The 22,243-nt window shown below is 44.1% G+C and overlaps 2 protein-coding genes across 3 annotated transcripts in view; one reads left to right on the top strand and one right to left on the bottom strand.

Moving 5' to 3' along the window:
• Positions 1-3,891, bottom strand: part of slc7a11 (solute carrier family 7 member 11) — a 56,562-nt gene extending 52,671 nt beyond the window's left edge. For both annotated transcript variants that reach the window (XM_061685652.1, XM_061685651.1), the window contains exon 1: positions 3,540-3,891. In XM_061685652.1, the coding sequence (XP_061541636.1) occupies positions 3,540-3,798 (259 nt within the window). In that variant the 5' untranslated portion in view covers positions 3,799-3,891. The remainder of the gene's footprint in view (positions 1-3,539) is intronic.
• Positions 3,892-10,752: 6,861 nt separating this feature from the next.
• ndufc1 (NADH:ubiquinone oxidoreductase subunit C1) lies at positions 10,753-19,495 on the top strand. The gene is made up of 4 exons (XM_061685790.1): positions 10,753-10,863; positions 13,549-13,652; positions 15,663-15,734; positions 19,416-19,495. Exons 1-3 carry the CDS (start codon positions 10,818-10,820, stop codon positions 15,720-15,722), a joined length of 210 nt encoding a protein of 69 aa, XP_061541774.1. The 5' UTR covers positions 10,753-10,817; the 3' UTR covers positions 15,723-15,734; positions 19,416-19,495.
• Positions 19,496-22,243: the final 2,748 nt, after the last annotated feature.

The following is a 22,243-nucleotide window of genomic DNA, read 5'->3' on the forward strand; positions in this document are numbered from 1 at the left end:
AAAACACATAATTTTAGTCTTGTCAGACTTGCGGACAAGGCGCAACTGATGAAGATTTTCCTGAATATCAATAAAGGCAGATTGCAGATGTTCTATGACACTGGTGAATGCTGGAGCCGAACAATATTAAATGGTGTAATCTGTATAAAAGGGAAATTTGGTAACAGGATTTATGAGACCTGGGGCCTCATTTATCAAGCATGCTTACACCCGGAAGTGTGCGTAAACCATGCCTTCAAATATTTCAATGCAAAGTGTGGGATTTATCAACATGGACTCATGGGGACATGGACACCTTTACACACCGCTCTGACCATGCATACACACAAAACCTTGTGGTAGAGCAGTGAAACTACACATAGAACACCAGAATCAGAATCAGAATCACCTTTATTTGCCGAGTATGTCCAAAAAACACACAAGGAATTTGTCTCCGGTAGTTGGAGCCGATCTAGTACGACAACAGACGGTCAATTGACAGAGAACACTTTGGAGACATAAAGACATTGACAAAAAAACAGTCACTGAGCAATAAAGGGTTGCTAGTTATCTGGTAATGCCGGTACATTTATTTTATTTTTATTTTTGGACAATTGTGCAAAAGATGCAGAGTCCTCTAGCACTTAGAGCAGTTCAAATGACAAATACCACAATACTTCGGTGCAATGACCACCAAAGCCATCCAAGTGCACATCCAGCACCAGAACATTTTAGCAGGAGATTGGAGACATATGTGGCATTTTGCAATCAACACTAAGCCGGATCATGCCGTTGTGCAATTATTTCCCTCGCTGCAATTTACATCCAGTGCCATACAGCCATCACCAACAAGCCAAAATTAAACAAAGGTCTCCCAGACATATAATTGGAGCCATAGATTGCATCCATATTTCAATTGAAGCACAATCACACAACAAATTCAACCACGTGAACAGGAAAGGATTTAATTCAATCAATGCAGAAATGCACTGCCATGTACGTCGCTTGAAGAAATGTATGATTCATTCATTCATTCATTGTACTGAATAGCTGCGTGCATGCACGCGCCCCTCCATGGGAGCCGTGCCTGAGGATGGCTGGCTGCGTATAGAATGACGTCTCCCAAATAATGCTTGCAATATGGGTACCCATAATTGCTTAATTGCATAATTGATTATGGGTACCCATAATTGCATAATTGCTTGTCCTCCGCCACTGTCCTCCTCATTCTTGTCTGTGGGCAGCGACACTTTTGTTGCTAGTGAGTTTGATGTTAAACCATTGATTTTTATTTCTTTCTTTTCACTGATCGATAGAATTAACAGCAGCGGTGAAATTCTCCCTTTGTTGGTTACACCTGCATTCATTGTTCCAAACAGTTTGTTTTAATATATATATATATATATATATATATATATATATATATATATATATCCATCCATCCATTTTCTGAGCCGCTTCTCCTCACTAGGGTCGCGGGCGTGCTGGAGCCCATCCCAGCTGTCATCGGGCAGGAGGCGGGGTACACCCTGAACTGGTTGCCAGCCAATCGCAGGGCACTTGGAAACAAACAACGATTCGCACTCACAGTAATGCCTACGGGCAATTTAGAGTCTCCAATTAATGCATGTTTTTTTGGGGGATGTGGGAGGAAACCGGAGTGCCCGGAGAAAACCCACGCAGGCACCGGGAGAACATGCAAACTCCACACAGATTGAATCCGGGTCCCAATTCTCAGACAAGTTCCTGTCTGTCTTGTAGAGATATTCATTTTCTACACTACATTACTTACTTCTGTGAGGTGGTGTGTGTGCAACAGGTGCACGCACGTTTGTTAAACAGATTGTTTTTTTTGTACATACACACATTCTAAATTTCAGTCGTACAAACGAATATCGAACCTATTCGACGCACTCTTGGATAAACGAGGGCCCTGGAGCCTATCCCAGCTCGTGAGAGAGGTGGGAAACACCTGGACTGGTCGCCAGCCAATGGCAGGGCAGATGAAGTCAAACAATCATTGACACTCACAAACACGGCGGAACCTCAATAAAACGGACCTCGATACAACAGATAGGGGATAAAACGGCCCGTCGGGACTGAACAATGTTTCCGAAAATAGTTTCTATTTGTCACTTAAAATGCTGTTGACTAAGTCTGTTAGTTCCAGATTTGGCTGCTGTTGTTTACTGGCGCTGTGGCGCAATGCAGCCAGAGAATGGGACTGACGTATTTCGGGGTCACAGATATACAGTAGAACGAGATCCAATTCTAAATGACGTTCCTGCCGTGTCTACGTGGCGGCCATGTTGAATGTGGGGCACTGACGTGGTGGCCATGTGACGATGGTTCTATCTATTGTCTATTGTACATAGAGCGCTCCACAGAGAGCGAGCGGAATGGCTCTGAGGTATACAAAACAGGAGTTGGTTTTTTTTTTTGTCAAGCCGTTCACCTTTGGCAACACATTTGGAACAAGGAAACACACTAAATCCTCGCGGCTCATGAAAGCGACCTGTCTGTGATGAGTATAGTACATGAACAATGTCACAATGACCAAGAACAGGCATGGTAAATTTGGATAAAAATTGAAACTTCCAAACATTTTCAAGCATTTTTTAAATATTTTATTGATAATAACTTTGTACTGAACTGGGTGTTTTCGTCCATTAAAAAAAATACAAAACAATAATTTTGTACCGTACAGTAATATGGGTGCATTTTGTCTCAAAAATAAGTGCGTCACTGTCATGGACAATGGGACGACCACCGCTCCCTGTACTAGTACTTGGACACTGGGTATTTTTCCTCACTCGCTATTCATAACGACGAAAACATGCGATGATCAAGTGAATTTGAGTTTGTTATGATGAGTATAGTACATGTGATGAGAAAATTGCAACTTTGATCCAGATTTTCTGCCGAAATGAGAAGAACAAATGTATCTGTACATGCGCAACCTACTTACGCATTCGGCAAAACGGGTAAAATCACTTTCGCATCGCTCGGGTGGAAACTTTAAACGTCTACAATGTCGTTTTTTAACACAATGTCACAACAGAGCCACCGATGATGAAAACATTCTATGTTTAGACTTTCTTCGTGTATACATATACCATATTTGTATAACTAAATGATATACTGTACCTACTGTATATTTAACTTTTGTCCGAAGACACCAGCCATAATGAAAACAACATTTTAGCAAGTTCTCCTTCACATAATCATGGCATCAAACCAGTCATGCTCGTAGCATAGCATACACAGAACATCAGCTATCCTGCTTTCCGGGTTTGGTCATGTGATGTTCCACATATAGCGGCTTAAGCATGAAAAACGAAGCATTTGATTTGCTTGAGTGGGACACACACGCGCACACACACAAAAAGGAAAAATGATCAGGCTTAAGATGCTAATTTCTTGTCAGTAGTTTTGATCTGAAGCTTTTTTTGTTTTCAATGTCTACTTGTGGAGGAGCACATTTGGTAACCGTTACACTCATCGCAAGGATTGTTGATAGCATGAAATAAGGAAAAGATTAAGGACCTTAACAAACTCACCGAACAGTGAAAGCACACCGCAAGCGATCCACACTATCAGAGACATTCCAACACTGCCTGAGTGTTTAAGGATTCCTTTTGGAGAGATGAAGATCCCAGCTCCAATTATGGTCCCAACAATGACCGAAATCCCAGATAGAAGTGTGACTTTCTTCCCCAGTTCCACTTTTTTTTCTTTCTCACCCATGGGTTCATTGGAAAGCATTGGATGCTCATTTGCATCTGCTCCGCTGTCTTCGGTGGATGACTTTCGATTCATCTTTTCAGCTCCAAAGATACACACTCCGTATGAGGAACAGACTGTATTTCAGGAATAATCACTGGAACCAGTTCAGGCCGCAGCCACTCTGCCTTTGAGAGCATGCAGTTCCAAAAGTGCATATAAATTCCAGTGAGGGTGGGGGTGGTTCTTCCCTCCAGATCTCTCTCTTTCTCTTTCCACTCCTTTTTCTGGTAGTGTATTGTTATTCATGCCAACTTGCTATTATTTCCCTTGGTGGCCTGTGATGCCTGCTCTTTACCTATTCGGCTCAATCCAAATGTAAATGTATTCCTTGTGTGTTCATCTCATTCCGTTCTGTTGTCATGCCTGCCTCTTTTATTTTTGCCTTTATACTAACCCCAAACCAAGCTGTATCTTGGCAATAAAGTGGACTTACAAGTAAAGAGGGTAATTAGTCACAGAATAAAACTTCAACTTCGTAAACACGTAATTTAATGAATTAAAGCTGCCTCTTAGCTTTGTACTGCCCATTTCTACTCTACCTGTATAAGAATACTAATTATCCCATGGGAACGTTGTGCATTGGGAACACAAAAGTGTGCATAAAGGGCAGAACACAAAAACTACTGGAGTACATTCTTACCCAATATTCGTACATCAATCGCTCTATCAACCAACGTGGATGCTATTGCTTGTGCACCGACAGCACAAGTAGTAACCCCTGGATTTAATAAATGAATTGAAAGAGTGGATTGTGGTATGTGTTTGTGTTGTTTTCAGAATCAGAATCAGAATCAGAATCATCTTTATTTGCCAAGTATGTCCAAAACACACAAGGAATTTGTCTCCGGTAGTTGGAGCCGCTCTAGTACAGCAAACAGTCAATTTACAGAACACTTTGGGGACATAAAGACATTGACAAAAAACAATTGTGCAAAAAGATGCAGAGTCCTCTAGCACTTAGAGCAGTTCAAACGACTAATATTGCAATAGTCCGGTGCAATGACCATTGTGCAAAGGGCGCTGAGACTTCAAGGAGTGTATGCGGTTTAAAGTGACGAGTAGTGCGATCATCTGGGACAATGATGGTTGTGCAAATGTTACAGATACTCCTCAATCAGTGTGCAAATGGAGCAGATGCTACTCTGGCATGAGTGGCCAGTATATGCAAATAGTGCAGCATGGCGAGACAACTACAGTGAGTGCACAAGTAATACATAATTGGCCCCACAGAAATGTGACAACGAACTCAAGTCAAAAAATTGCCAGCTTGTTGTAATGGAATTATAGGTTAGGTGTTTAAGAAGTTGATCGCAAGAGGGAAGAAGCTGTTGGAATGTCAACTAGTTCTAGTTTGCGTTGATCGGTAGCGCCTACCTGAGGGAAGGAGCTGGAAGAGCCGGTGACCGGGGTGCAGACGGTCCGAGAGGATTTTGCACGCCCTTGTCTTAGTTCTGGCAGCGTGCAAGTCCTCAATGGGGGGTAGGGGGGTACCGACAATCCTTTCAGCAGTTTTGATTGTCCGTTGCAGTCGGAGTTTGTCCTTTTTTGTAGCAGCACCAAACCAGACTGTGATGGAAGAACACAGGACCGATTCGATGACCGCTGTGTAGAACTGTCTCATCAGCTCCGGTGGCAGGCCGTGCTTTCTCAGAAGCCGCAGGAAGTACATCCTCTGCTGGGCCTTTTTGAGGACGGAGTTGATGTTGTTCGCCCACTTCAGGTCCTGAGAGATTGTAATTCCCAGGAACTTGAAGGTCTCGACGGTTGACACAAGGCAGCTGGACAACGTGAGGGGCAGCTGTGGCGAAGGATGCCTCCTGAAGTCCACGATCATCTCTACCGTCTTGAGCGTGTTCAGCTCCAGGTTGTGTCGCCCGCACCACAGCTCCAGCCGCTCCGCTTCCTGTCGATATGCAGACTCGTCACCGTCCTTGATGAGGCCGATGACAGTGGTGTCATCTGCAAACTTCAGGAGCTTGACAGTCGGGTTCGCTGAGGTGCAGTCGTTCGTGTAGAGAGAGAAGAGCAGCGGAGAGAGGACACAACCCTGGGGCGCCCCAGTGCTGATGCTGCGTGTGGATGAGGTGGCCTCCCCCAGCCTGACCTGCTGTGTCCTGCCCCTCAGAAAGCTGTAAATCCACTGGCAGATGGCAGGTGAGACGCTGAGCTGGAGAAGCTTGGTTGAAAGGAGTTCAGGGATGATGGTGTTGAACGCTGAGCTGAAGTCCACGAACAGGATCCTCGCGTAGGTCCCTGCACTGTCGAGGTGTTCTAGGATGAAGTGCAGTCCCATGTTGACTGCATCATCCGCAGACCTGTTCGCTTGGTAGGCAAACTGCAGGGGGTCCAGCAGGGGACCTGTGACACTCTTGAGGTGGTCCAGCACGAGACGTTCAAAGGACTTCATGACCACAGATGTCAAAGCGACAGGCCTGTAGTCATTCAGACTAGAGATTGCAGGTTTCTTGGGGACTGGAATGATGGTGGAGCGTTTGAAGCAGGATGGAACTTCGCACATTTCCAAAGATCTGTTAAAGATCTGAGTGAAGACTGGAGCGAGCTGGTCCGCGCAGACTTTGAGGCAGGATGGGGACACATGGTCCGGTCCTGTTGCTTTGTTAATCTTCTGTTGTTTGAAGATGCGTCTCACATCCTGTTCATGGATGGTTAACGCAGAAGTCAGAGGTGTGGTTGTGGTCGCGGGTGCGGCCGGGTGGGTGTGTGGAGTGAAACTGTCCTTTTCAAATCTGCAATAGAAGGTATTCAAGTCGTTGGCTAGTGTGCTATTGTTCTCAGCTTGGGGGGATCGTCGCTTGTAATTAGTCAGCGATTGGAATTTATGTGATGGGAATTAGTGATGCCAGAAACGAGCAATGGAACGCGTTGCAGCAAGTCTTCCGCGCCCACCTCGAACAGCTCCGGGGTGAAAAACACCCCCAAAGTCCGCGCCCGAACTCTTTTATAGTGGCGTGTCTGCTTCATATCGTGACGCCATGCAGTCGTGGCCCAATCCGAGCTTCGCCTCGGCGTGTGTGTTGCTATATTGTGCGAGCGTTGTTTATGCGTGACTAAACATAATATACTGTATGTACATGTGCACATACTCCGTGAGGCAACTATATGTTCGTGAGAAGACCTGGGTTGGTGTGTATCTGTAATGGAATGTGGCACACCAAAAAAAAAATGTGTTTGCAGTGTTGTGTAAGCGTGCAGCTAAACAGCTGCTAACTTGTCCCTGGGAACAAAAAAAGAAATAAATCAATTGCTTCCTGTTGTCAACGTATCAAAATTACGATGGTGGGAGAAGTTGTGTGTGTCTGTGCGCATGTGTGTGTGACGTGGAGTGAATCAGCTAAAGCGATGAGCTATCAACAAAGAGTTTGTTGATAGAATGCAAACAAAATGATTAATGTTGCTCGTAATCACGCTTTTAAAACAACATGAACTCGCGCGGTAGCCATTATTCTGTCTTTTGCCTCTCACGCACCCCCCAGACCCGTTCAGACAATAGGAAACCACAAAACTCGAGCAATACGCAGGTATCTGTCTGTCTGTCTGTCTGGGTTAGGGTTAGGGGTTAGATAGATAGCTAGACATCTATCTGCAGCATTCTGGGTGGTCCTGCTTTCTCCAAAAATGTGCAGATTAAATATTAATAGGGCCAGACAAATGTACATAAATATATGAACTTGTTTTTAGATTTCATATAGTTTGTCTTTATGAGCATATTTGGTATTGGAGTAATGCAAAGGTTATTGAAGGTACATTACATTACATTACTTGAATATGATGGCACTTGGATTATGCTACTGTAGCGTATTTTTAATCGTATCTTATTTAGACATTTTCACATTTCAGTATGGTGCGTGTGAGCGAGTGACAGTTTTAAACTTATAATCTCTTTGAACTATGTACATCAAAGAGGGTGAATTGCTTTCTTGGGACCGTTTGCTGATCCAGCAGGCCCCCGCTGTTTTCAGGACAATACGTCCTCTGGTTAAACTAGGATAGGAGGTGGGCCATAAAAGCGTGTGCCATTGTAATTTCCTTGGTGGCTCAACTCCAGACATTGCGACACCAGAGGAACTCGCAAGGATGCCATTAATTTATAGCCTTGTGGCCAGCAGAAGGAAGTGACACCAACTGGAGATAAGAGGCGGAGCCCGGCTATTCAAACCCATTCAACCAATCAAGTCTAAGGGTGGTCTTTAAGCGTATATTATGACACGAAGGCTTTCCGATCAACCTAATTTCTCCCAAACGCATGTGTCTTGAAGTATTTCTTTGCTTCTGGTTGACATAAGCGCCATTCAAGCGTCAGGCTTGCCGTTATGGGAACCAGGGCGGAAGGAGAGACTGAAGTTGAAACGACTGAGAAATGGGCCCCAACGAGCTTGCCGGGGGTTCAAACGCTTGGCGGAACGGAGATAGGCGAGATTCTTGTGGTCGCTCCATATAATAAAAGGAGAAACGGTCCCCTCCAGCCAATGCCTCCATTCTTCCAGGACCCAGACGATGGCCAGCAGCTCACAATTTCCCACATCGAAATTTTGTTCGGATGGGGAAAGGTGACGGGAAAAGAAGGCACAGGGATGTCATTTTGGGGATTCGGGGTCCTGCTGGGATAGGTCGGCCCCATCTCCAGTGTCAGAGGCGTCAACATCCACAACAAACTGGAGGGAGGGGTCGGGCTGTCTCAGGATTGGGGAACTAGTGAATAGCTCCTGAAGGCATTCAAATGCTTGGGATGCAACAGGGGTCCAATGGAATGGAGAACTGGTGGAGGTGAGACTGGTGAGAAGGTCGGCCACTTTGCTGTCATCACGGATGAATCGACGGTAGAAGTTTGCAAAGCCTATGAAACGTTGCAGCTCTTTGCGGGTGGAGGGAATGGGCCAGATGACGACTGCTTGGATTTTTACCGGGTCTGGTTGTAACTGTTCTCTGGCAATGATGTATCCCAGGATGTGTTGGGAGGAGAGATTGAATTCACACTTTTCCGGTTTCACAAAGAGGCGGTTCTCAAGTAGGCGTTGGAGGACCTGGCGGACATGTTGTTGATTTTCCTCGGGAGAGTGGGAGAAGATGAGGATATCATCTAAACGGACAAAAACAAACAGGGGGGTGGAGCATATCACGGAGGACGTCAGTAATGAAGGTTTGAATGACTGCGGGGGCGTTGGGTAAACCAAAGGGAATGACAAGATATTCAAAGTGTCCAAGGGGGGTATTAAAGCAGTTTTCCATTCGTCCCCCTCTCTAATGAGGATGAGATGGTATGTGTTGCGTAGGTCCAACTTGGTGAATATCTGGGCATCACAGAGGGATTCGAATGAAGGGACAATGAGGGGCAGCGGGGATTATTTTTCACGGTGATGTCGTTGAGTTCACGGAAGTCAATGCAGGGGCGGAGAGTGGTATCTGGGAGTAATTTCAGTCAATAGTGCTTTTGCCACTGTAGATGCAGATGCATGTTTTGATGGAAATACATTTTGACAACATGTCTACCATAATTAGACAGTATTTCCTGCCCTCACAGGGTGTTAATTCTATCAAATCCCTCATTACATGTTGGAATGGTCGTGTAGGTGGTGGGTGTGCTGCCCGCTGGGTGAGTGGACGTGGAGCAGGATTTGCAGAAGTTGGAAGTGGAAAACCCCTTCGTAAACCATTGATTTTGCACTGCAGAAACCATCCCCCCTTTGGAAACATGGTCTAACCCGTGTGTCATTTTAGCATAACAAAACAACAGACACCCAGGGAGACGAGACTTACCATCAGGGCCCATCCACACGCCCTCATCAATGATCGCCCCAAAGGGTGCTCAGCGGGAGTAGACAGTGAGTAAAGGACGGGGGGTGAGTGAGTAGCGGAGAGGGAAGAGGAGGTAGGCGCGATGCAGCCTTGGCTACGGCATCTGCTCTTGCATTCCCTTGAGAGACAGGGTCAGACATGTTGGCGTATGCCGTACATTTGCAGACCAGAAACGCAAAAACGTGGCTCCCCCTCATCAGGAAGGGGCATGAGAGTGGCAGGGTTACGGGTTTTGCAACGCTCAAACGTCCCAACGACACCGTGTTGTATCGGAGCCAGTGTGAAGCAGACAAGTGTGAAGAGCATTGCTCCTGCAAGATAGAAGTTATACTGTGAGAAACATGCAAAGGCAGACCCCACGTTATTGGATCAAGTTGACGAGAGAAGTATCCCACTGGGCGGAGACGGACGCCATGACGCCGAAGTACATGGAAGTCATGTTATCGTGGCGTTCGGCCGCAAACTGGACAAAGGGCTTTGATGAATCTGGAATACCCAAGAGTGGGGGGGGGGGGGGGGGGGGGGGGGGGGGGGGGTACACACAAAGCACACTTCAGGTGTTCAAAGGCAGTGGTAGCCTCAGATGTGCATTTGACCTGTGATGAGGAAGTGAGTGAACTGTCCAGGGTGAGAGAGCGCAAAGCAGAGTCATAATCAGAATCATTCGGGATGAAATGTCGACACTCAGAGCACATTACCAAAAAAAAAAAAAAGGATAATACCTTTTTCTTTCGTCTGCACTTGGGCTAGAGGAAGGGTTTTTCCATGAGGAGTGAGGATGCGTCCCAAAAACTTCACCCTTTGTGATACAAACTGCAATTTTGACAATGATGCTTTGTGATCTTCTGATGCGAGGTCTTTTCACAAGGCGCAGCGTGTATTGGTTTTGGATCAATTTTACGTTTAACGTTATCATCAAACTACTTTCGTCTCGAAAAGGGGCACCGCCTCTCTTTTTATACGTGTAATATTGAGGAAAAGGGACGAAAACCCTCGATTAATCTTTCTTATCTAGAAGGCTGCTACATTGATGAAACACGAATTCTCAATTACAGCGGCTTCACTGTTAAAGTCAAAACACAACAAGAAGTGAAATTTCCCCTCCACTCGACAGGTGGCGGTAATGCATCCGCACGGTGCTTGCAACCACCATTCAATTCAATCCAAACAAGACGAGGAGCCAGAAGAGTGTTGTGGTTTGCAGCTCTGTTCGGAAAGAAAGCTTTTCTGAACACAAAATGACTGTGAGCAGTCTATTTGTTCGATCCTATCCTGTCCACAGAGGTAAGCAAGTTATATGCGGGGAACTTTATGTCGTACTGGATTTGGTGCTCATTTTTAGGTTTGACCTTAGCTTAGCATTCTTGTAGTAAACGTCGGTCTGCGTCAATTACAAGCTTTTTAAAATGTCAAATTGACGCATTCACACATTTAAAGATGCTTATTGAGCATTATCAGGCTTAATTGGACGTTTGGAGCCATTCCAAGATGTCTTTAAGTCAAGCAAACATGTTTGTTGGTTGACAGTGACTAGTGAGGCAATATATGACACTCATGAATGAGCCTGGTCAGTTTCTTTAGTGGTCAAAGAAATGCCGTGAAAATTTGCAAAAAATCATGTTCAAATATATAAAAAAAAATAATAATAAGTTGGCTCATCTTTAAATAGCGTCACATCAATGTCAGATTGTGTATCCTAATCAGTCAGGTCAAACCAACATTACAACATGACAGAAATAATGAGTGCTAACTTACTGCAATGTTATTACTTTATTGTAATTAAATGACTTCACACGCACCAAAACCTTCAAGCATGATTCGACGGAACGCTTGCATGTTCACTTACGACCGTTAGTGCTAGCACGAGCTCGCTAGGCTCCATAACGTTTTGTTGCCTGCTCGCAAGCCGTAATCGTATCGTAAAAGTACGTGAACATACCTCAAGCAAGTCTTAATTAAATGAAAGTCCTCTCCTGAGCACCGGTGGCCACCAACTCACGTCCCCCCCCCCCCCCCCCCATTTAGGTCTTATAATACACACGACGCAATGGATTGTTGTTGCCGTGGTAACAAGTGTATCCGGTCGCGTTTGAGTTGACAATCGCGATCGATTTTTTACTGTGGTCAGGCCAGCTGAAAAGTTGAAGTCAAGGCACCTGCTACATCCATCCATCCATGTTCTGTACCGCTTATGCTCACTAGGGTCGCGGGTGTGCTGGAGCCTATCCCAGCTATTTTTGGGCGAGAGGCGCGTTACACCCTGAACTGGTCGCCAGAGAATCGCAGACAGCGATTGTTAATAGTGTCTGACCGTGACACGCCGCCTCTCCGCCAACGTGCTGAGAGGGCCAACTTCAAAATAAAAGCATCATATATTACTACATTGGACATCAATGCAATTTAGGCTTTTATTTTGAAGTTAGCCACGGAGCGCGGTGCCGGCCCCCTGGTGGCCGGCTGACTTTGTTGCGGGCACTGCTACAAATCAAGTATTTTTCATATGCAGCAGTGCCCACATTTTAAATAAAAAAAATCGTAGAGTTTCAGGGTCATTTAATTGTGGCAGCCAAAATCAAGCTCATTATTAAAATGTGATTAATTGTGCAGCCCGAATACGGTATTTACGCAATGTCTCCGTTGTTGATTTTCATATCATCCCAGGTTGCTATTTATGGTATATTACTGTATATAATGAATACGGTAAGCTACCCACAAATGTATCCCATAATGTATCGTTTTTAGTGCATAATACCGTTTTAATGGAAAACAGTCTTACTGTCAGAATTTGACTTGTTTTTCCAATTTGTTCGTGTACGTTTTAACATATACATTCGTATTTTTATATTTGAGTGCTTTAGTTTAAGCAAAGCATGTTGTTGTGTACGACTGAAGTTTGTGCCTTCAATAAAGCCCCCCCCCCCCCCCCCCCCCCCACCCTCCAAATGTAATCTATTACGACATGCATTCGTTCTAAAGTGAGAGACAGTAAATGCAGGCGTGTAGTGTTTTTCCCTATGTCCTCAATAGTTATATCAAAAATTAAGTATATAATAGGGCGGCACGGTGGGCGACTGGTTAGCACATCTGCCTCACAGTTCTGAGGACAGGGGTTCAAATCCCGGCCTCGCCTGTGTGGAGTTTGCAGGTTCTCCCCGTGCCTGCGTGGGTTTTCTCCAGGTACTCCGGTTTCCTCCCACATCCCAAAAACATGTGTGGTAGGTTGATTGCCCGTAGGTGTGAATGTGGGTGCGAATGGTTGTTTATATGTGCCCTGCGATTGGCTGGCAAGCCGTTCAGGCTGTACCCTGCCTCCTGCCCGCAGTTAGCTGGGGGAAAATGGAAAATGGTTGGCTGGATAATACTCTGGGCTGCTCTTTGTGTGTTGTTTCATGGGTTATTGACTTGAACATCAGTCGGTGCTCATCTTCTGAGCATGTCCAACCAGGTCCCTCTGTCGGTCACTTATTCATATTACAGTTGATGGACCGCATAGCAACACACCAACATTGCGCAGGACGCTGCGATCTGACGATTGCGCGCACGTACATTCCGATGACAATGCTCAAATGATATATTGTGCAGCCCTAGCAACGTTCTATTGCACATACTGTCGGTTTTCACACATTTACCAACAGAGGGTATTTTTCAGTCGGTAGGCGTCCCACTAGCTCATAACTTATTGACAATGGAAACTGTTATGCCATTTGACCTTTCCACCAGAAATTCTTAGTTTTGCTATACATATGGTCCATTGTTTTACAACATACCGATTGTTTCTGTTCCTTCATGTCACAGTGACAGCATTATATTCTCACTTTTGCGATGGCTAATTTATCGAAGAACACAAACGTTTGTGCGTGGATAAAAGGCAAAGTGCCATCGAACACTTTGCAATTTTGAAATTATCCGTGTCACTGTGGAAATGTCCTTAATGTATTAATGGTTGAACCTGTACTCATATGTTTGCAGTTGGGTCCAGGTCCGTGTTTACGAGCGCCAAGCGTGACACTAATTTGCCCAACTGGTTACGAGTGGGTCTCGCCTTTGGTTCAACTATTTTCCTGTGGAGTCTGGTAAATGATGATTTACTGAGCATTGTAAATGATGATGTTGCCTGTTTCCATGAAAATTCAACGAATAATTAACCTGCAATTGCAATTTGTCTTGTTAGAGCTTTGTGAATCTTTTTGATTCCTGTGATTGATGTACATACCTTTATTGGTTTCAAGCAAAGCAAATGTATGTATCCCATTTCATACACAAGGTAACTCAATGTGCTTTACATGATTAACAGCCTTTTACAACTAATTAAAAATAACTGCTTATCAAGATTAAAAACAGAGAAAAATAAAAAGAGGTGGCACGGTGACTGACTGGTTAGCACATCTGCCTCACAGTTCTGAGGACCGGGGTTCAAATCCCGGCCCGCTTGTTGGAGTTTGCCTGTTCTACCCGTCCCTGCGTGGGTTTCCTCCCGCAACCCAAAAACACGCAGGGTAGGTTATTTGAAGACTCTAAATTGCCTGTAGGTATGAATGTGAGTGCGAATGGTTGTTTGTTTATGTGTGCCCTGCGATGGGCTGGCGACCCGTTCAGGGTGTGCCCCGCCTCTCCCCGGAGATAGCTGGGATAGGCTCCAGCACGCCCGCGACCCTAGTGAGCATAAGCGGAACGGAAAATGAATGAATGAAAAATAAAAATACAATCAAAACATCGTACAGTGCAATGGAATGCGTACGTTTGGGATGATTGTCATGCTGATAGACCCAGCCACGTTTCATCTTCAATGCCCTTGCTGATGATTTTACTCAAAATCTCACGATACATGGCCCCATTCATTCTTTCCTTCACACGGATCAGTCGTCCTGGTCCCTTTTGTAGAAAAACAGCCCCAAAGCGTGATTTGGATGCAACTGAGCATTCGTTCTCCTCCAAACACAACAAGTTCAGTTTTTAGCAAAAAGTTCTATCTGACCATATGATATTCTCCCAATCCTGTTCTGGATCATCAAAATGCTCTCTAGCAAACTTCAGATGGGCCTGGACATGTACTGGTTTAAGTAGGGGGACACGCCTGGCACTGCGGGATTTGAGTCCCTGGCGGCGTAGTGTGTTACTGATGGTAGCCTTTGTTACTTTGGTCCCAGCTCTCTGCAGGTCATTCACTCGGTCTCCCCTTGTGATCATTTTGACCCCACGGGGCGAGATCTTGCGTGGAGCCCCAGATCGTGATTATCAGTGGACTTGTATGTCGTCCATTTTCCACTAATTGCTCCCACAGTTGATTTCTTCACACCAAGCTGCTTCCCCCTTGCAGATTCAGTCTTCCCAGCCTGGTGCAGGTCGGCACATTTTGTTTTTGGTGTCCTTTGACAGCTCTTTGGTCTTGGCCATTGTGGAGTTTGGAGTGTGACTTTTGGAGTGTGTCTTTTATACTGATAACGAGTTCAAACGGGTCCCATTAATACAGGTAACGAGTGAAGGACAGAGGAGCCTCTTAAATAAGAAGTTACAGGGTCTGTGAGAGCCAGAAATCTTGCTGGTTTGGAGGTGACCAAATACTTATTTTCCACCATAAATTCTTTCGAAAAGAGAGAGTGATTTTCTGCATTTTTTTTCTCTCATAGGTGAGGTATACCTATGATGGAAATTACAGGCCTCTCATCTTTTTAAGTGGGAGAACTTGCACAATTGGTGGCTGACTTTAGTACCTTTTTGCCCCACTGTACACACACACACACACACAGCGGCTGAAATATTTAACGTCACCATTTTTCTCACTAAATCTATATTTCCAAAGGTGATCTATTAGGCATCGCTCAACACCTCTCCAATCTGAATAGTTTTGTAGAATTCAGATAATGTTGCAGGATTTGTATCCAAATTTTACCGTCTTCTTGTGTTTTACCGTCTTCTCTTCCACCGAAAAATCAAGCCACCTTATGTTATTAAAGTTATGAAGTGATAGGATAATTTCTTGCTGTACCCCTGGTGTGATTTCTCATGGCATGCTTAGTGTGCCACGACACCCTGGTCGAGAATCACTGGTCTAATTCATACACTTGTCTATCCACCTCATGCAGCTCTTCAAGCAGCACAGCACAGATGTTCTTGAGAACAAACGAAGGAATGACATAGAATAACCCAGCACTATGGTAATTATGTATTTATTTTTATTTAGTTTGTTAGACAGTAGATGCTAAATGTGATGTACAGTATGTAGCTCAAATTCATGTGTATGTGTTATACAGTGGACCCCGCTATTTGCGGGGGATAGAGACCTCAAAAAGCAAAAATATGCGAATAATTGACAGTCATCATCATTGCCATAATTATTATTTTTTCTCCAGAAAAAAGTCTGAATAAGCGGGAAAATGCTGCCAATAAGCTCCGTATATATTTTTAAAAAATCTGAGAATAGGTGTATCCGTGGATACCGAACTGCGAACACTGTATACTAGGCCTTACACGATCAGGATTTTTGGGGCCGATCAGCGAGTTTAAAAAAGAACCAATAACCGATCACGAGATGGAGGAATGTGTCTATTTAAATGACCTGTTCATTTACTGTCTATACTTGTGTACTTAATTGCTCAAAAAATGATATTTACAATAAATAATGTATGTCTTTGTTCCTCTATTTATGCCAGTGAGGCATAGTGACAGACACAAATGACTGGTCTTCTATTAGATGGCTCAAAGTAAATACAGTTTTTCAATTGTAAAAGATGTTCCTTGGCTCCAGAAAGGTTGGAAATCACTGCTCTCGTCAGATCGTGTATTCTAATCAGTCAGGTCAAACCAACATTACAACATGACAGAAATAATGGGTGCTAACTTACTGAAGTTAAACTACTTTATTTTTAAGTTATTGACTTCACCCACACCGAAACTTAAGAGCATGATTCGACAGAACGACGGCATGTTTACGTACAACCGTCAGTGCTCGCAGTAGCTTGCTGGGCTACATAACGTTTTATCGCCTGCTTGTGAGCCGTATTGTATTAAAAGTACGGGAAAATGCCTCAAGCGAGGCTAAAACGAACATCCTCTCCTGTCCTGAGCACCGGTGACCACCAACACGCGTTTTGCCCCATTTTGTCCTTACAATACAAAGTGAGCGCGCTCCACTCTTGTTGTCGTCGTCGCCACGGTAACGAGCGTATCCGGTCGCATTTGAGTTGACAAGATAAAGCCCAATGATTGGGGGAAAAAACGGGATGCGGTGGTATCGGAATACACAATTTTATTGCAGTAGTCTGACAGCGCAATCGTGAAAGAGCAAATTTGCCTCGTAGTTTGATCTGTCTCAGACGTGTTTTCTGTTCCACACCGCCGACATGTTTTTTTAAATAACTTTACTGGCCGTCAGATATTTCCAATACCACGTCAAAAGACATGTGACAAGGCTAAAAATAAACTAGCTTTTGGATTCAAATATACTGTGCACGCGGCGACGCGGACTAAATGTCTTTTGCGGAGCTTGCGAATAATGACTTAAAGCCGATCAGCATAAAATGCTAAATATCGGCCGATACGATCACCCCGATAAAATCGGTGTAAAGTATACCTAATTATTCAGACTACGTGTGTTTGTGTATGTATGTATATGTACAGTATGTACAGTCCCCTCCAAAAGTATTGGAACGGCAAGGTCAATTCCTTTGTCTTTGTTGTCTTCTGAAGACATTTGGGTTTCAGATTAAAAGCAAAGCAAAAAATTATTTACAACCCCGATTCCAAGGAAGTGTTGGCAGACACGGTCTTAAATTCTTCAGCAAAATGTTGCGCAGAGTTCTTAACAGTCATCTTTACAGGATAGCCACTCCGAGAGAGAGAAATAACAGTGCCGAACTTTCTCCATTTATGACGGTCACACAAGTGTTTCTAAAAGACTTGATGTTAATGACTCCATGGTAAGACTGACTCTTTCCAGTTACATGCAAGTCAACAATTCTTAATTTTGGTATTTTGAGAGTTTGTTTTGTGCGAGGCATGTTTCACATTGGGCAATGTTAGAAAACTCAAAACTGGAAGGAGAGGGCAGTTTTAACACCATCAACACCTCCATTCTCATCACATTGATGGGACTCGAGGCTCACTGACTGATTAGTGTAGCTGTTGGAGATGTTATTAACCTAGGAGTTCACATACTAGGAGTCCACCATCCACTGTGAATATATACTGTGTATATACTGCAATAGGTGTGTCCAATAAAAACCAAACAATTGTTATTAATAGTAGACTATGCTTGTCTGTTTATATTTTACAACCCCAATTCCAATGAAGTTGGGGCGTTGTGTTAAACATAAATAAAAACAGAATACAATGATTTGAAAATCATGTTCAACCTATATTTAATTGAATACACTACAAAGACAAGATATTTAATGTTCAAACTGATAAACTTTATTATCAATAAATGTTTGGGAACTGAGGACACTTAATTGCTGAAGCTTTGTAGGTGGAATTCTTTCCCATTCTTGCTTGATGTACAGCTTCAGCTGTTTAACAGTCCGGGGTCTCCGTTGTCGTATTTTACGCTTCCTAATGCGCCACACATTTTCAGTGGGAGACAGGTCTGGACTGCAGGCAAGCCAGTCTAGTACCCGCACTCTTTTAATACGAAGCCACACTGTTGTAACAGGTGCAGAATGTGGTTTGGCATTGTCTTGCTGAAATAAGCAGGGGCGTCCATGAAAAAGACGTTGCTTGGATGGCAGCATATGTTTCTCCAAAACCTGCATTTACCTTTCCTACCGTTAATGGTGCCGTCACAGATCTGGGAATGACCCATGCCATCGACACTAAACACAGCGCCATACCTTCATAGATGCTGGCTTTTGAACTTTGCATCCATAACAGTCCGGATAGTTCTTGTCCTCTTTGACCTGGAGGACACGACGTCCACAATTTCCAAAAACAATTTGAAATGTGGACTCGTCGGACCACAGAACAGTTTTCCATTTTGCATCCGTCCATCTTAGATGAGCTAGGGCCCAGAGAAGCCGGCGACGTTTCTGGGTGTTGTTGATAAATGGCTTTTGCTTTGGATAGTAGAGTTTCAAGTTGCAATTGCGGATGTAGCGCCGAACTGTATTATTGACATTGGTTTTCTGAAGTGTTCCTGAGCCCACGTGGTGATATCCTTTACACATTGATGTCGGTTTTTGATGCAGTCCCGTCTGAGGGATCGAAGGTCACGGGCATTCAATGTTGGTTTTCGGCCTTGCCGCTTACATGTAGTGATTTCTCCAGATTCTCTGAACCTTTTGATGATATTCTGGACCGTAAATGATGAAATCCCTAAATTCCTTGCAATTGTACGTTGAGGAACATTGTCCTTAAACTGTTTGACTATTTTCTCACACACTTGTTCACAAAGAGGTGAACCTCGCCCCATCTTTGCTTGTGAATGACTGAGCAATTTTCTACCCAATCATGGCCCCCACCGGTTCCCAATGAGCCTGTTCAGCTGTGGGATGTTCCAATCAGCTGTTTGATGAGCATTCCTCAACTTTCTCAGTCTTTTTTGCAACATGTTGCAGCAATAAAATTCCAAGTGAATGATTATTTGCTAAAAACAATTAAGTTTATCAGTTTGAACATGAAATATCTTGTCTTTGTCGTGTATTCAATTAAATATAGGTCGAACATGATTTGCAAATCATTGTATTCTGTTTTTATTTATGTTTAACACAACTTCCCAACTTCATTGGAATTGACATTTTTTGACCAATTTAGGGTATTCAAAAATTCATGTAATTCCAGTGTTCACATACTTGTGTGTAATTAATGGATGAGAAAATAAAACGTAGTTTGTTTTCCCATTGCAGGTGGTCACCTTGGACTTCAGGATGCACCTGTTTTTTTGTCACACTGAATTCTGCAATTAATAAATATCGTGCAAAATAAACATGAGTTGTGATTTTATTCTCCGAGATACAGGCATGCGAGACATGTCCTGTAATTGCTGTGCCAGCACAGCAGGAGCCGAAGACACCACCCAACCCAGCTGAAAAGGGGATAAAGGCCCAGCAAACAGGACACCACCCACACAAGGGACCCAGGGCGTTCCACCGGCCCCACCAAACAATCCCAATCAGCCACCCGTAGGAACAATGCAGGGACCCACTGTCCCCGCCCGCTGCCCCGCGCACCCCGCCACCGCTGCCCCCCACCCACAGGAGAGTGAGACGCCCTCCTCCCAACTCGTAGGGTTTTCCACTGTAGTTAGCCCAGTCCCAGCCAGAGGGTGAGCTGGTGAGCCATGCTGGGTGTACATTAGGCTGGATAGGGGCGCCCAACAGGGGTACGATAACGGGGGGCACTCTGGAGGGCAGCCACGAAGCACAAGAGGGGAGCCCCAACTCCAAGCTGCCATCCAGAGGGGCCCCACCATGAGCATTGTGGATACCCACCACCCCGTTACTGTGACTGTCACGTCCCCGACAGGCAGTCATTGGCGCTGCCCCGTGTTGGAGTTAGTTACCCCTGTGTGGTTAGAATCTGGAGTGGCCTGTGAAGGCTGCCGGGCGCTACTGCACCCAGACAGAGTGGAGACGCAGTTGCAGCCTGACTCAAAGTACAGATTAATCACATCTCCAACATCAAAATTCAAACTCAGCACTCTATCTTGCAAACAAACAAACGTTGCCAATAGATTGAATTGGATAATTTATGTATGGTGTTTTGGCAAATCATTTTCTGGCAGAAGAAGTGAGGAAGCAAGCTTGTCTTTATGGGTTTTTATTCTTTAAGTCTTTGCAAAAAGAGGAAAAGGTACAAATCTTCCGAGTTGCTACCCCTTACTGAAGCCCAAACTAAAATCCCCTTTGTTATATCAAACGGAGAAAGAAAACAAAACGGTTATCTATGTCCAGCTGCAACAAGTATTCCGCACACAGAGCGAGTAGTCACAACATAACAGTATAACAATAAAGCGCGTGAAGGTTGTCGAACAGAACTGGGAACAAGTGTTTACGCGCACAAATGTGAAGGTGAAGATGTCTCAAACTAATAGAAGTAATAGTTGATCTATATTTGTTCAATATAAAGTTTGCGTGTTCTCCCCGTGCCTGCGTGGGTTTCCTCCCACATCCCCAAAACATGCATGGTATGTTAATTGAAGACTCAAAAATTGCCCGTAGGTGTGAATGTGTTTCTATGTGACCAGTTCAGGGTGTACCCCCCCCCGCCTCTCGGCCGGAGTCAGCCGGGTTAGGCTCCGGTACGCCCGCGACCCCAGTGAGGAGAAGCGGTACGAGGAATGAATGAATAATATTTAGGAATTTAATATATATTTATTAAATGCCTAAATATTATATGTGTTAAAATGATGTGTAGGACTAAAAACCCGCCTCTTCCGAACTGCTTTCAATGTGTAAATCTGCCATTTTTAAAAAAAAAAAAAAATTTCTCCCAATTCTATTTATCCTACTATTTTGTTTTATTTGCAAAGCCTTCAAAAGCACTTTATAAATAAATGTATTATTATCATTATTACTACTTGAGGGTAAAGACTTAATTTCCGTTCAGTATAATAACCTTGGATCTGACTGGATTCAAAATAAAGTCTCCGATTTTGCCACCGTTTTATTTACTTACACGCAGGGGTATTAAACTCACTTTTGTCACAGGCCACATTGTAGGTACGATTTCCCTCAGATGAAAGAAATGTTTCATTGGTTGATCATATTACCTATACATATTCCCAACAAATTCACTCTCTCACTGCCTAAATCTCCTCACAACCCCATTTTGAAGCATAACGATGCATCTTATCTAGCGAGTATGGCGTCAAAAATGCATGCGTACAAATCAAGTGACAAATTGGATGGAAATGAAGATGAAGTACGAATCCACAGAGTCAAATTCATCCCCCATTTGCGACGGCGCTGTGCTGTGCTGTGCTGACAACGCACTGGCACTTCGCGTTTCTTCTCCTGACCAGGCAGGAATGTTGAGAGTCTGCCTTCTCTGATGCACCTTGAAATATCTCGACAAACTTCTCACACTCCAATGCATGTATTGAGCGAAGGACCCCATTAAAACACGAGAAATACCGAGGCAGTCATTTTGCAACGTCATAACTTGGTTTAAAAAACAAAAACAAAAAGACCACTGCTATACTACGCAAAATAACGCATACCGCGCTATACCTTGTACAGCTCTGGGCTCGCCTGATCGCTGCTAAATTCACTTAATACCAACATTCAGGAAAAACTTAAATGCGCGAAGCCTACAGTGAAAACAGTGAAAAAGTGGACCAACGAAGCAAAGATGGAACTTCAAAGTTGTTTAGACTGCACAGACTGGAGTGTCTTTGAAAATTCAACTGGCACCCTGGATGAATATACGGACACTGTCACATCCTATATCAGTTTCTGTCAAGAGGTGCGTGGACCAACAAAGTCATGTTCAACAACAACAAGTCGTGGCTCACTGCCAAACTGAAGAGGACGCAAATCGAAGTGGGGATAGAGCCCGGTATAATTGCGCTAGAAACCAGCTGACTAAAGAAATTAACATTGCAAACAGAAATTATACAGTAAAGTTAGAAAAACAGTTTAGTGCTAACGACTCTAAATCAGTCTGGCATGCATTACAATCGCTAACCAATTGCAAGCGACCATCCCCCCGAGCTGAGAAGAATTAAGGACGA

This window comes from Phycodurus eques, chromosome 9, assembly GCF_024500275.1.
Source record: "Phycodurus eques isolate BA_2022a chromosome 9, UOR_Pequ_1.1, whole genome shotgun sequence".
Taxonomy (NCBI): Eukaryota; Metazoa; Chordata; class Actinopteri; order Syngnathiformes; family Syngnathidae; genus Phycodurus; species Phycodurus eques.